Here is a 16,734-nt window from a genome sequence, read left to right as displayed (position 1 = left end):
TAGAACAATTCACTAATGCTTCTCGAGTAGAAAGTTGTCCATCTCTAAAGAATATTTCTTTTAGGGGTCAACTATCTTATTGATGGGAAGAGGATTTACACATGCAAGTCCTATTAACATTAATAGGTGTTACCAGCATAAATCTCCCTGTAGTGATAGGTGAAAAGACCCTCCAGTACACTAGGATTCAAGTTCTAATGATTACCTGTCAAATGGTCCTAAGAGTCATCATCACCAGAAAGAGCAGATGTGGCAACTTGTATGGGAAGGGCATCTCACTGCAGCCCCACAGCTAAACTATGTTAATAGAAAGAAAAGTGGCCTTCAAAGTGTGACCTGGGATGTTGTGTTAAACCTCTTGCATTTTTGAAAAGCCATCATTAAAGAAGAGAATTCAAACATATCAAAACACTTGTTTAAGAAAAAAAATGTGTGAATACTCTTATGAACTCCAAGGTGCTTGAAGGATAATACAGCTACTTGTTTAAAAATTCAATTAACCTTATCTTTCTTAAACTTGATTCATTAATAATCTCACAGATAAATTGCCAGTTTTGAAATAATGATGTTATCTTTTGAATATGTCCTGTCTGGGAAGGTTTAAAAATGACTTGGAATTGACAGAAAATGTCACTCTTCTTTAATTATTTGATTCAAGAACAAATCATAGTTCAGTGAATGATTTCTGCATGAAAAGAACATCAGCAGTCTCTTATCTGTTGCAAGTAAGCTGTTGGGGACTCAACGACCACAAAGAAAAACACTTCAGGTTCTCATTCAGCAAGTAAATAACAAAAACGTTTCAGATTCTCATACACTAAGTGAGATGCGAAAACAGTTTGCAGGTAATATATTATAAAGCCATATCCCATGCCTCAGAACACTGATTTCAAACAGAATGAGATCTGATGCTGCCATCTAGAACAGTTTGCTAAGTAAATCATACCCATGTATCATTTGATTGCCTTTTTCACAAACCTGACACAGTTGGCAAATGCCTAGAAATAAAACCAAGTATACAGCTGGACAATTAACTAAGAATTTAAGTAATAGACCGGTATCAACAAATAAATCAGTTCTAAGACAATTTTAAATTTCTTGCCATATATACAAAATTTTAATATTAAAAAATAGGATACCACGCCTGAAAGGCATTAAAAACAGACTTTATTTCCTCTGAAAACTTACTGTTACAGTGTGCAAATTATGAATAATCATATATTCATGCTTTTGGAAATGCATCTAAGAAAATCAATCAAGAGTTGAGAGAGAAATTATCCAATACCAATAGCAGTAAATAACTTATTTGTAAGAAAACTGCTTTGAAGGATCATTACTATTTAGCAATCAAATTTCAACACATTTTTTTCGAGGTTTTTTAGGACTTTAGACAAAGGGCTGCCTTCTCCAGAACTACAGCTGTGACAGAAGTTAATAATTAGTGTGGCTATTATTTTACACAAAGGGCTGCCCATCTCAGAAACTACTATTCCAGAAGTTAACCATTAACATGACTATTTTCCTATGAGCAGCTAGATATCATAGAAGATGGGGAAATTATAACTCAGTTTTCCTATAGAAAAATATGTTTATAATATACATATCATATATATCTTTTTCTGGGCAGGCATACCAACTAGACAAAAATACAGTAGCAACATAGGGTTAGTAACCAGTTTTCATGTTGATCACTAAACTGAATGGTATTATTATTTTTGGTTAATAAGAAGCATGCATGACATAAACATTTTAAACACATGAATAAAAATTCTTTGATAATAGCTATTTTCAAAATTTAAAATTAGCTACTGAAATTTCTGCATCACATACAGCATCTATATTTTATTCATATGACTTCAGGTTTACGGTTTTACAACAAAAGATTTTCCTTTAAAGCTATGAAAACAAGTATTTGTAGTAATTAAGATAGCTGAAAAGAATGCTCTTAGAATAATTTCTATTACATTCTGAGGCAACAGGAAATATCTAAAGTTCTCTAACACAAGGTTTTAAACAGTTGTGTATTATCTTAATCATCACTACTCATATTCAGGAGCTTTTAAACATTTCAACAGTATTTAATAAATAACCTGGAAGAGAAATTCCGATGCTGGCTAATGGATGAAATAGGGTACAGTATGGACTGGGCCATGAGACCACAGAATATCTCCTTCATTGTTTTAGAGAGCTGTAGTAAAGCTATCAGTATTTTTCTAGTCATTCTGGGTGTACCCTGATTGGCTGTTTACTAAGTGTGCATGCTGAATCAAGAGGCCTTAACTCTTAAGACTATAACAAAGTACAATATCTTAATTGGTGCAGCTTACTACAATTGTATTCAGACTCAATACTCTCATATAGTGGAAGCTTTTATATTGCTGGTACTGCGGGGCAGAGCCAATACCCGGTGCTTATAGGTATGTATTGTGCATTTAGCGCATACTGTAGTTGGGTTTCAGGAAATATGATTTAAGATAGATCTGAATCCATATAACAAAGTAGGTTATAATGTGATTCTATTGTCCCTGATTTGTATAACATTATAAAAGGGGAAGAAAGGTATAGAGGGGATTAAAGAGATAGGGGAGAGGCTATGCAATGGGGAGAAGGATTAGGAGTAGCCTGAGAGGCTGGGAAGATTTTCTTCTGGATTCAGCTATATCTGCAGGGGGTTTAAAAGGTGAGGCAAGAGCTACATTCCTTGATTCTTTCCATTTCTCATGAGTCTGTGACCTGACAGAGCTGGCTTCCTTTAAGATCTTCTCTGAAATCTGGAGAGGTCAGAGCCCTGCTGCAGCTGAAGTATGTAAGAACTATGTGATTTCTACTGTAGCCATGGCTCTCTGATCAGCAAGATAGGCCAGACTGCATGGCAACGCACTTTTAATGTATTTATTTATTGAAATAAGTTGTTGAGTTCAAACTATTGCTGAAAAAAGGTAAACCATTAGAGCTTGGCATTTGGAAAGATTTTAATATAGGCACTGTCACTGTAACTAGATTTGCTGCCTATGTACAGCCCTTATATTTTTATGTTAAGTGCATATTAGGGTTTACCAATTGTCATATTCTATTTAGAGTCCTTCGTGGTTTCAGGTTTACCTACTAGAAGAGGAATATGAAGAGTTTATAGACTGTTTTCCTTACTAAGATTCAAAACCACAATTCCACGTTACTATGTTTACTTTTCTATTAGACTATAAAATACTAATTAAGGAAATAGATTTTTATTTTAAAAGCTTAATGCAATAAGAACACTATGATCTATTGTGTTGGGGGAGGTGACAGCAAACAATTATTTGCTGCTTGAGATCTTTGATATTCACCCCCAAGTCAATGAGAAAATTCTGAAACAACTTTTATTCCAGAAAAAACATTCTAAGGATGGCACTGCATTTATCTTCAAAATCATTCTCATACAGTAGATATATGGAGAAACTGAGGCCCAGAAGTTAACAATTTGCTTAATATCATCGGTGGCATAGCTAGGACTAAATTAGGTCCATAGACAATTAGGCTAGTGCTCCAGATACTTGACTAGACAGAATTTCCAAATACCAAGGAGCCTATTCAAATCTTTCCTTCCATTTCTTCAGTATTGAGCCTTCCTAGGGTGTTCAGGATTCACATACAAATATCTCTATTAACATTTAAAAGAAAAAAAACACTGAGTAATGAACTCATGACTTGTTTGTAAAAATGTCTAATATTAGCATTTTCAACACTCAAGATAGAAAACAAAACAAACCTCTATTTCAAGCATAGGCTCCTGCCTGGATCATGACACTTTAGTTTTTATCAGCTATATTTACGTATGCTTTTATCATTTGTGTCACGATGCTCATACCCATAAAGAAAATATAACTCAAATAATCAAAGGAAATATGTAACCAGATTTTGAAGATGTGGTTTTCAAACAAAGATCCAAAGTGGCAAGCAAAAGCTGTCCTAATACCACAGAATTATTATCAATGTATAGGATCGCTTTCATAAACATAGCTATATTTCTGGGAATCAATCCATTTATAATTTTTATCTGCTAATTCCACAGGTCTGGTATCTTAAAGCAGGCAAGTGAATGTGCTTTACAAGTGTTTTGTGGTCTTGAATGTCCTTTTTAAGGAAAATTCCCTTTTGGATTTCTATCATTTTTTTCTCTTGGTAATTCTGCATGTCAACTGGCTGCTGCTTTGTAACATTTTTCAAACAGTTCTTCCATCAAGAGGACTCTGAGGCTAGGAGGATTTTCCAAAATGTTCTATTCAGTTTGGTGTATACTAGTTATTCAGAGGGCTCCTCTGGGTTTCTCAGATTTGCGCTTTCCCTGGGAGTCTCTGAGTTGGACTCTGGTATAGCACTGGATTCTGAAGCCTCTGGTTGTAAACTGTCTCCATCAAGGATAATGTCTTCAGGATTTGGTGGGGGTGGACAGAAGTCTTCGTTGGGGCAGATTTGTTGGAAAAGTGCTTCAGCCTGGCCAGGGAAGAAAGGGCACAAGAGTTTTTGAACATTAACTTAAAATGTATGTGCCTTTCTGGAACTATCAAAAAAATGAAGTATCACCCTTAAAATTTTCTTTAAGATATAGAACTTTACACAGCACACATGACCTTCTAAAAACTGCTTTCAGAACTCCATGACTTTCTTCCTCTAATTTATACATTCATTCAGGCCCACCCTTCAAGTATATCAGTACTTGCTAAGACTCTTTATGAAGTGCTCAGATAGTTGAGATTTTAAGGTCATTCATTCTACATGTCAACAGAAATACAATTTCCCTTAATATCCTTTATATAATTTCCTAATAGAGCCTGTTTGTGATATTTGTACAGTCTAATTTAGCATATATTAAGTTTAACAAGTCATTGTTCAAATCAAGAAAATTCTTCATTGTTTGCTCAACTATTTGCTTTTCTAATTTTCCTGTCCCTGTGCTTTGAGGAATATAACACAGTGTCCAAGACAATGGACACTGAATAGATAACCATGCCCAAGTGCTGGCTCTGCCACTTAGCAGCGATGTGATCTGGGGAATGCTTACTCAGCTTCTGAGCCTTGCTCTCCTTGCCTATAGAATGGCAGAGAGTAAGCCTCTCTTTGGTAACTGTAATAATTGTTATTAATAATAAGATAAATTGAAATGTTGAGATTTAAGCTGAGCTTAGTCTGGCAGGGTAAGAGAATAATAAAGTGGGCTTCCCTGGTGGTGCAGTGGTTGAGAATCTGCCTGCCGATGCAGGGGGCATGGGTTTGTGCCCCGGTCTGGGAAGATCCCACATGCCGTGGAGCGGCTGGGCCCATGAGCCATGGCCGCTGAGCCTGCGCGTCCGGAGTCTGTGCTCCACAACGGGAGAGGCTACAACAGTGAGAGGCCCGCATACCGCAAAAAAAAAAAAAAAAAAAAAAAAGAGAATAATAAAGTAAATGTGATCTTAATTAACAATAACAAATACACACACATACAAGAAAGTAAATGTGGCAAGTAGCATTGTTATTCTATTCTAAACATATTCCTGCTATTATTTAGATGAATACAGTTCTTTGTTAGATAAGGGTCCCTGCCAGGCTAGGGAGCTTGCACTCTAGCCTACTGGTAAAAGAACATCATTAAAGGGTTTTAAACATATGCTTGTTTTGCTTTAAAGATTACAATGTCTGTCTGTACCACTTCAACCCTTCTTCCCAAAGTACACACGAGGTCATCCATTAGGTCAGGAGTTGACAACTATGGCCAACATTCCAGATCCAGTCTGCTGCCTGTTTTCATAAATAAAGCTTTATTGGAACACAGTTACTCTCATTCATTTATCTATGGTCTATGACTGCTTTTGCACTGCAATGGTGGAGTTGAGTAGTTGCAAAATACATTATATGGGCTGCAAAATCGAAACTATTTGCCATTTGGCCATCTATAGCTGGTAAACTCCTACATCAGGTGAATAAAACCAGTATCTTTGGGATAGGGTGAAGGGTTGGTTAAGCAGAAACTTTTGAGCTTTGATGTTGAGTTGAAAGAAGGGACGGAGAGAAAAATAGCTTCTTTCCTTCTTAAGTATAGTTCAAAGTTATATTTTTAGACATGCCATTTTATTATGGATATTTTGAAATTAAATATTTGAGATGCTTGCTTTGCTTCCATCCTGGGGTCTCACCATATACATCTTTGCAGGAGACATTTAGTCCCTAGAAGCAGGACTGAGGTCAGACAGAGCCTCTACCTCACACTTTAGTTCCTCTAATGGTCATTGTGTCTATTATCTCTACCTTGTCTGCCAATAGAAGTTCTCCTTCTCCTTTACTCTCTGCATGCAATCAATCAGCAAATCCTATCAATTTTATCTCTTAGTTCTTGACTCCACCTGTTCCTCCACTAGAGACATAGCTCAGACATGCACCATCTTTCCCCTGGACAACTGCAACATCTCAGAACTGGACTGGTCACTTTGCCTCTAGGGTTCCCCTGTTTAATCCATCTTTATGCTGTCCTTAGAAGGATCAGTGGAAAATGAAATTCTGTTTATGCCTTTTTTTGGCTTAAAACTCTCCTTAACAGGATAAAAATCCAAGATACTTATTATGGCAAACAACACCCTTCAGGCCTATCTTCTCTGGTCTCATCATCTTCTTCTTCATCCCATCTCTGCCTCTCAGGCTTTTTGCTACACTGTTACCTGTTTATTGGTACTTTCTTAAACATACCATGATGTTTACACCCTGGGCTGGTGCAAATGCTATCAATTTGATTATCTATCACTTGGATGAAGAATTGCTACTCATCTTTTATTTTATTTTATTTTTGCGGTATGCGGGCCTCTCACTCTTGTGGCCTCTTCCGTTGCAGAGCACAGGCTCCGGACGCGCAGGCCCAGCGGCCATGGCTCACGGGCCCAGCCGCTCCGCGGCATGTGGGATCTTCCCGGACCGGGGCACGAACCCGTGTCCTCTGTATCGGCAGGCAGACTCCCAACCACTGCGCCACCAGCGAAGCCCGCTACTCATCTTTTATATTCTTCCCTGTAAGGTTCTCTGACTCCTAGATACAACTCATGGCTCCTCTATATTACTTTTATACTTTCTATATCATTCTCTTATTGCATATACCACACTGCAATGTCATTCGTTTACACGTTTTTCTCCTTTACCAGACAGTGATTCATCCAGGAATAACGACTGGGTTTTAGTTAACTCTGAATCCTTAGTGCCAGGCATGGAGTAGAATCTCTCTTTCTCTCTCTCTTTATATATATATTATATATATATATATATATATATATATATATATATATATATATTATATATATTTATATATATAATATATATTATATATATGCATAAATGGAAGAACTTTAGAAACCGTATATTATGCAAATGTTGAATATAAATATTGTAACATTATTACTATTATTATTACTGTTCCTCTTACTTCTACTCCAATTCTTCTCTATCTCACACCTTGTCTCCCTTTTGCCACCTCCCTGTAGGATAGATTTTCTCCTGAACTCCAGTCCCTGTGGCTAGATCCCACTCGACCTGTTTTTGTATATCGCTGTCATGAACAATGTGTGTCCTAAGACTGCCAAACAATTGCAGGTTGCCGCCCTACTTTTATTTGTGTTCTACCTGCTTGTGGAAGTCCCACCTTCAGCTCACTGCCATTGGCCCTCTCTAATGCCAATTTCCTACAGCCAGACTCCAGCCTTTGCCAAGTCTCTCCTCTCTCCAACTGCTGGAACCTTTGGGCATGAACTGCCACTTTCTGGAAGGTCTATCTAACGCTTCTTGGTGAACTTCATTTCATTTGCCAACTGAGCCTCAGTTCTGAGAGTTGTCACCAAGAGGTTGGTTCAGAGTACTTAATTGTCAACTTTTAATCTTCCTTGCTCTTTTAAAGCCAGAAGTTAGCTTAAAGGCTAAAGATTTTCATGTGGTTAAAATAATTAAAAAGGGCTAATTATATTGTGAATTGGTTCCTTATATTGGGAAATACAGAAAGGACACATTGAATTATTTAGATATTCCTATGTTTCTTTAACATACATCTACATAAAACACAAATATTTTGTCAATCTAGCAGTTTAATGTATTTAGGATGTATCTGCATTCATGAGTCGAAAGTAGCATAGTATACTAGATGAGTGTACAAGCACTGGGGTCCAACAGACTTGGGATTAAATCTTGGATGAAAAATTTACCAGCTATGTGATCTCTGGAAAAGTTATTTAGCCCCTTTGGGGCTGTTTCCTTATCTGTAAAATGGGGATGTCACAGATACTTACCTCATAGGGTTGTTGTGAGAACCAAATACAATAATATATATGAGATGATTAGGACAATGCCTGGCATATAGAAAATGCTCAATGAATGGAAGCTTCAGAAGATATGACACCTAAAATTGCCCTCTCCCTCAATGGTTTGAGAAAGTGAATGCTACTGCACTATGTGAGCAACTTGAAAGTTCCTACGACCTATAAAGCTGGTCTTCAACCTACAAATTATGTACCAAAAGTCATAAGCAAGTTGCTGATCTGTCCATATGAACAACATTCTACATGGTGTTTAGACTGCCAGCCCAGTCCACATCAGCGAATATAAACCATTTCATACCTTAAGTATAATACAGAGTACAGTACTATTTAACTATTCTTATTCCCAAGGCAGTGGCAGCTCCTAGGCAATGGGGGCTCCTGAAGAAGGAGGGAGCTATCACTGGCTTGGGAGCATAGACAAGTAGAGACTATAGACCAGTCTGTTCATCAGTATCTGTGGGTAAATGAAACACTCCCTGTATTAAGAAAAGAAATATCTATGTCAGGTTCAGAAAAAAACTGGAGTAGCATAAACTGCAAAAACTAGCAAGTCACAGAAAGATTCACAAAATAGGGAATGTCTTGGTATGCTCCTGCACACAACTTTAACTTGTGAGTAATAAACAGATCAGATTACTTTATATTTTTAATATGTCTTCAAATCATAAATAGCTTCATATGAACACAAGAGAGACAGGTCTATGTTATTCAACATCTATACATTTACAAATAAGAGCAGATGCAAACTTGCCAACTAGCAAAATGAAGCATTTTATTGTTCTTCTTCTTTTTTTTTTTTTTTTGTGGTATGCGGGCCTCTCACTGTTGTGGCCTCTCGCGTTCCGGAGCACAGGCTCCGGACGTGCAGGCTCAGCGGCCATGGCTTACGGGCCCAGCCGCTCCGCGGCATGTGGGATCTTCCCAGACCGGGACACGAACCCCTGTCCCCTGCATCGGCAGGCGGACTCCCAACCACTGTGCCACCAGGGAAGCCCGAAGCATTTTATTTAAAAAAAAAAAAAAAGAGAAAGAAAGAAAAATGAAATCTGCAAGTACTTATGTTTCCTACACAGGCAAAGCTTAGGTGATGTTTTGAGGGCTTTTAGAGACAATTTGGAAAGCACAGTCATCAGTTAGTGTTTGGGATGAACAAAGAATGACATACTGGAATTAGAACAGAGTTTATCTGAATAAACTGGCTATTTTTAAATGTTATTAGTGATGCCCTTTAAAGTAGGCATTATAATATTTCTCCCAAAACTGATGTGAGGTTAAAAGCTGTATAACAAATATAAACGTACTTATATTTAGTAGTATATAATAATTAGCACCCAAACTAGCATTATTACTATTTTCTTCTGTGAAAACACTGTACTCAAGTCTATCTTCTTGGAAATCAATATCTCATGATAAAATTATCCTTTAATTATAATCTTTTAGTTTGCAGTTTAGATCACATTAGCACTTCTATATTAAGTCCTTATTTAAGGCCTTCCATTTTGGTTAAAAAAAAACATTAAAGTTCACTCAGGAATAAAGTTACCTGGCTGATAACTTGCTGGTAATTTCTTCTTGGAAAAAAATGGACCATCAAAGCAAAAATGACTTGGCCATTTTAAGCCATAAATGTAGATATTGAACCATCCTGAGTTCCTATTAAACTAACAGAATAAATGATGGATGAGAGATGTGACTTCCTATTTTTGTTTGTTATCACTGACTAAATATGATTATTCTGGATCACCACTAGACTCTGAAAATGAGAAACAAAGAATCTGGTAAAAAACTGTAAATGTATAGGTCATAGCCTTGCTGCTATGCCTAAAAATTAGATTAAAGGCTCAAAAAGGCCATCTGCTCCTATAAGATCCCTACCACTAGTGGGAATGAAACTTCCATCTGTGGTCTTAGAACAACGTTAAATTATCCATTTATTGTTTCAATAAACAGATGCGCCAACTATATTGGTGAAAAGTTTAGACTTATACCTTAAAAACGGTATTTTCTGCTCTTCTCTTCCTGTCAAGTGCAGAAAAGTGTTTGTACATGCATATGAATTTTCAGCTTAGTAGACTCATAATTCACTTTTGGCATTTTGTGTCACCTGCCCTGTACCTATTCATAGCCCTGCCCAGGAGTGCTGTCACAAAATTCCACCTTGATTTAACATACTCCTCAGCAGCTATTATAGTAGCTTTGGGACATCAGCTTGTGTCAAAAACATTAAAGGAATCATCTTAATTGTGAAAAACTATATGTTCTTTTCCATGGTAAGAATATGCCTTAAAAATGTGCCATTTTAAAAATACATTTTGTATGCCTTACTAGTTACACTCCTTTTGAAATGACTCAAATTTACAGAGGAAAAAGTTTGTGTATTTCAAAATACAATGATAGGCCACCATTTAAATTAGAAGCAATGTTTCTTTAGAATACTGGCATTATAAATTCATTTTTCTGAATATGTATTTCTAACATCTTCTATCTTTATTCCCACATGGAACTCATAAACAATCTCTTGTAGTTCATCATTATATTCAAGAACGTGAAAATATTTGATATTACAGTGGCTTTGTTGTTCACCGAGAAAAAGTTTAGGGGCAAATTGCAGAGATGGTATTAAATGAGAGAGATGCTTTTTTAGTTTCTTTTCCCACCTCCTAGAGGAAAAAACAATTCACTTTCCCTACCACACCAACTTCCTAACATAAAACCAAGAAACACCAACAGCCTTACCTGTTTGACTGCATTATCATTTCCTAAAGCACAGTCTGGGCCAGAGCAGACAAAAACGTTGGATGGTAAATCATTATAAGAGTTCCTGCTGACGTCTGAAGAATCTCTCATATTGAAGTAAAGAGCCCACAGAAGTCTTGGCTTTTCAACTTCTTCATTTTCTAAATGTAGACATAAATTTTACTTACATCTAAAGCACAACATGCCTCTCAATTACTACATGTAGCCAATTGCTAACAAAGCTATGACTATATATTGTAGTAAATCAGACCTTTGTATGTAAACTATAGTAAATCTGTATCCACACAGTCTAATACATGTGTATGATATTTCAAGCAATGATGGCTTTTCAACTTAAGACAAGTTAGATTTTAAAAATTATTTTGATTATTAGTAAGTTACTTAGATTTAACTACAATTATGTTCCCTTGGATTTCTCTTATTTCTCATCACCAGTATGAAAGCACTTATGATCACAATCATCTTTAAATTATGCCAATGAAGTGAGAAGTTAACATAAATTGATTTTCTTATGTTTCACATGGATAAACCAACTTAAAAAATTATAAAGTAAGTCAATACTATACACAGGATTATGAAATGACCGGAATAGAGAAATCTATAAAGACAGGAAGTAGGGGAATTCCCTGGTGGTCCAGTGGTTAGGACTCAGTGCTTTCACTGCCGAGGCCCAGGTTCAATCCTTGGTTGGGGAACTAAGATCCCACAAACTGTGTGGCATGCCTGCCCCACTCCCCTCAAAAAAAGACAGGAAGTAGATAAGGGTTACCTAGGGCTGTGGGGGAATTGAGGGTAAGTGCAGGTTAATGGCTAATGGGTATGGGGTATGGGTTTCTTTTTGTAGTGATGGAAATATTCTAAAATTGACTGTGGTGATGTTTGAACAATACGTTAAAAAACATTGGATTTTATACTTTAAATGGGTGAATTGTATGGTATGTGACTCTCAATAAAGCTGTTATTAAAAAATAGTATATACAGGATTAAAAATTGGATATCCTAACTCACTAACACTCTGTCCTACTAGATTACAAAAGTAATGCCAACCAACAAACAAATAACAAAAATATGATTATGAGACTGTAAGCTGTTTTCAGTGCACATTCTCTCATTTACAGCAAGCATCTATTATGTGTTAGGCATCAGGCTAGGAGCTGGCGATACAAAGATGAAGTAGACTTAGTCCTTATTCTCTTGCTCTTTCATGTTCCCTAATACAGAGCCTAGCACATAACAGATGCTCAATGAATAATTTCTGAACCAATTTTTTTTTTTTTTTTTTTTTTTTTTTTTTTTTGGTGGTAGGCGGGCCTCTCACTGTTGTGGCCTCTCCCGTTGCGGAGCACAGGCTCCGGACGCGCAGGCTCAGCAGCCATGGCTCACGGGCCCAGCCGCTCCGCGGTACGTGGGATCCTCCCGGACCGGGGCACGAACCCGTGTCTCCTGCATCGGCAGGCGGACTCTCAACCACTGCGCCACCAGGGAAGCCCCTGAACCAATTTTAATTCTGCTTTCTTTCAGGTATAATTAAAGCATGATGTGCTTATTAAAAGATCCAACCCTCTTAACCTCAATACTTAAAGCCTAATCCTTGCTATCTTAATAATTATTTCTATGCCTCTCTTCTTTAGAAATGTTATAATTACATTTTCTTTGGTTGAAAACAGAAAATATTGCTGTTAATATATTTATTGACTACAGTGTTTTCTTAGCCTGAATCTGAAGAAAAATTCAAATTCTGTACAATGATAATAAAGGATGTGCATGACGATTACCCAAGACCATAAGGCACCTTGTGAATCAAAAAGAAAATTCTAAAGGTATAATTATCTAGTTAATTAACTCTTATTGGTAGATTTATAATCAGTGTAGAAAAGTTAGCTAATTACGTTCTTCAGTTAAAAAGAATGTCCCATTCCTCAATTCAGGACAAATAGGTTTTTTATTATACTTAATTTAAAATATCTCCACTACAACAATACCAAATATGTTCTTTTTCTAGTTCATCCTGAATAATCCATAATTATTAATGTGATAGGATGAAGAAACTCTGGATGAAGTGATCCTTTAAGATGCTCCTTTCTATGCTAAGATCTGTGAGTCTAAGGTATCACTAACTTCATATAAAGCACACAATAGGTGGCAAAACCTACTTACTAACAAAATAAAGGAACATAAGAGACTCATATTTCACAGCTAAAACCATATGGCGCTTAGTAAATTTATTGGTGAGCTTAGTTTCAGTAAATCTTACAGGAAGATAGTTAAACATACTGCCTATCACTTGTGAAATCAGACTCTAGAAGCATTGCAGAAAAGTGAGCTAAGGTCTGGAAGTCCTTTAATATTGCTCATTCCATTTCTAAGCATATACTAAGAGAGCTTATCTTATATTTTATGAAAGTTCCAGCTCAGAGGAGGGCTTTCACTCAATAAAAGTTGGGGGAAATGAATAATTCAATTATAGGAAAGAAATTTCATAGAGGTTGAAGTTTTGAAAAGAAACCGAGAGGAAGATGAAAAGTTGACACAGGCTGAAGATAAATGCTCTAGATACAAGCGAGTTATCGGGCTTTGACCTTAAAACCCTCAAAGAAACATGTAATTGCTTCATCTTTCTTTGAGGCCAGCTGGAAGGCAGAGAGATAGCTGGAAAAATAGCATGCAATTGTGCAGTGCAAAATTGTCAAAAAATTAAAGCTGTCGAGGTTTGGCTAGGAATACATCACTTGGCCAGAAATAGAATTGGTTTTCTGTAATAGCTCATTTCATTCAATTAGATTGTGCAAAGGACTAAACAAGTAATAGGTAATTTAGAATAAAATCTTGGGTGAATTAAACTGGGGCAAGTACAGAATAAAGTAGGCTGAAGAAAATCAACAGTGGCACACCAAATAAAAGCAACAAATAGTCTATAGCTGTGTGCCATGTTTAGGGAGAGAGTGAACTATTTTAGCAACATAGCACAGTAGCACAAGACCAAGAAAGTAGGAGACTGCCACAGCTGTGACCTAGACTGGACACAACAAATACAAAAAGGAATTAAGATAAGGCATTTTACTTGTCAGCTCAGTAAAAACACCCTCACCAGCCACCTATTTCAAAATGACACCTATAAGGGGAATTCCTGTTTTTAGGCAGCGCTGCTTTTCTGAGATAGGAACTGAATGAGAGAGAATGAGATAATGCCACATGCTGTGCCCAATGGAGGGAAATAGAGAAAGAAGATGGTGCAGTGATGATATTACACTGCAGACATTTGAAGATATTGTACTAATGAAATTCTTGCTTCAATTTGTATGGAAAAAATCTCAATTTTCTGGGTAAAATAAGAAATCACTTAGGAAAGTTCTACCCATGCTTTGAAGGATATTATGGAATCTGGAAGAATTAATATACATATGAATGGTGAGCAATCACCTCATTTTCTCACCTGCAGAATCAGGTTTATTAAGCATAAAGTATCTGAAATTTCCTTGGACTGTGAAGTAGGGAAGAGTTTGGAGATCTCTGATGTTCTTAAAGGAGCCTGGGAAGTAGGGCTCTTAGAAGTATTAGTACAACTTCTTAAGACAGAGCATATGTCACGAGCTCCAGCTGATACCTTAAACATGAACAAGTAAGAAAGAGAGGGAATAGAAGGAATACCTTCACAAGGCTATTGGATTCCTCAGATACAAAGGCAAAGAAACACTGTGTTTGAGAAGAGAACATTATCTTTTAATACGATAAATAAACTTCATTGCAAAGTGACTAGGCTTACTTTCACAAATGCTCATGAAGCACAGCACTACACAGAACACAGAAGTCGAATAAAAAGAAAATAAGCTTAAATAATGTTATTCCTCTGGCACACCTTAAAACAAAATATTTATAAAGCGTTAAATCATGAGGTTTCATATCATTGTCAAATAATTAAAACATAATAGTAAAAGCCATCAATCTGGGAAAATAGGGGTTTTTGCTACAGAGAAGAATGTGCTTTAATGTATTAAAAGTTCATATTGCTCATAAAGTTCCTTCTTCCTCATTTAGGCAGGAAAATGAATTGAGTTCTCTTCTCCAGGTGACTTTGCCTCTTTGACCTGCCATGGCCCAGTGCTCACTTTATCTGGTGATTCATTTTCAATAACTCCAACAGTATTTGTTCTGACATTTTAATTAAAATATGACCACTACCTCATCCTGATGATAAAAAGGCCTATGTGTCAGTGAAAACTGGCTTTTCAGTGCCTCAGTGCACTGAGGACCCCTCTGAGCACATAGTTCTTACTGAAGAATTTCACTCAGGTTCTAAACAATACATCATTTCAAAATGGGATCACATTAACCATTAAGATTAATGTTTAAAAATCTAAAATGGCTAGAGGATGCTAAGTAATGAATATGTAATTTCCCCATCTTGATTTTTAAAAAAAGAAAATGCATTTAAAAAGTGAAGAGCAATGATACAATATTCAAATTTTGTATATTATTTGGGACCACCACACAATGAAATTATAACCAAAAATTATGAAAAAATTCAGAATAAAGAAGGAATTCTGAGTTTTTATAAGCAAGGTAACTAAAGCCAAAGATAAAACTATGATATCATTTTACATTTAGGAATATTATTGTGTACTGTAACTGCAATCAAACTTTTAACAATACATTTATATGAGACTTTCCAATGAAAAAAAAAAGTAAATATGAAACAAATTAAATTCCAAACTAAAGTGAAGTAAATTTTCAGATTGCAGAATTTGATTCAAGCAGCCCCCAAAGAAATTAATTATATTGATATTAGCTCCTGAGAACAGAGCAGTTTGTTTTCCTATGTAAATGTAAATGCCCCTTTATGTACTATCTTGCAAAGAAAACAAACAAGACACACAGAAGATGAGCTAAAAAGGAAATACAATAGGTAGGGGTAAATAAATGGTTGCCTGAACAAACATAACATCCAAAGAAAATGAAGATATATGAATTAATGAACTGGCCAGGATTCAAGTGGACATCCAAATCCTATAATGAAAATCACTGTCACTTCATATAAATGAATAAGATCCATTAGGCCATGTTTTTGATGTGGGGAGAAAAGTTAAAAAATTCGTGATTGAAAAGCATCTTTCCACCATGAGTAGGCAGCAAAGTGGCATATATGTTTTGAAAGCTAAATATTTATCATATCACTAGCATGCTATTCATGAAAAGACAATTATTGGTTAGGAAGGATTCCTACGTTTGCCAATTAATAGCTTAACCTTCTCTCAGTTGAACCAAGTTTTTTTTTCTTTATAAATGAAGATAACTTTTTCTGATAAAGGAATATATGCTCTTCATACAACATCTATAAAATAAAGAAAATTAAAAGGAAAAATATATACATAATCCCACCAAAATTGAGAAATTTCCTGACAGTCTATTTTCTATGCATATGAGTATGTACACATATAAATGTATATTTTTGCACTTAATTATATACATTTTGTGTGAGATGTAGCTTTTTCTCTTATCATTATAAATATTTCCCCATTTTTAGGAAGAGAATGTGCTTAGTCATCCTAGTAAAACATGTAAGCATTGGTGCTGAATACATCACCTTTCAATTCAGGTTGCAGAAACCTTCCTGATATCTCTAAAGAGGAGTAAAGTGGTCACGTTACCTTTCCATCATGAATCACTGATTATT

The 16,734-nt window shown here is 36.1% G+C and overlaps 1 protein-coding gene across 2 annotated transcripts in view; it reads right to left on the bottom strand.

Annotated features, from left to right (window-relative positions):
* Window positions 1-625: 625 nt before the first annotated feature.
* The window catches only part of CHM (CHM Rab escort protein), a 195,980-nt gene continuing 179,871 nt past the window's right edge, over window positions 626-16,734 (bottom strand). For both annotated transcript variants that reach the window (XM_059051264.2, XM_067023264.1), the window contains 2 exons: window positions 11,043-11,203; window positions 626-4,473 (listed from right to left, as the gene is read on the bottom strand). In XM_059051264.2, coding sequence (XP_058907247.1) covers window positions 4,282-4,473; window positions 11,043-11,203 — 353 coding nt within the window. In that variant the 3' untranslated portion in view covers window positions 626-4,281. The remainder of the gene's footprint in view (window positions 4,474-11,042; window positions 11,204-16,734) is intronic.

This window comes from Kogia breviceps, chromosome X (genome assembly GCF_026419965.1).
Source record: "Kogia breviceps isolate mKogBre1 chromosome X, mKogBre1 haplotype 1, whole genome shotgun sequence".
NCBI lineage: Eukaryota > Metazoa > Chordata > Mammalia > Artiodactyla > Physeteridae > Kogia > Kogia breviceps.
The sequence above is the reverse complement of the archived record's forward strand: the minus strand, read 5'-3'. Positions and strand labels throughout refer to the sequence as shown.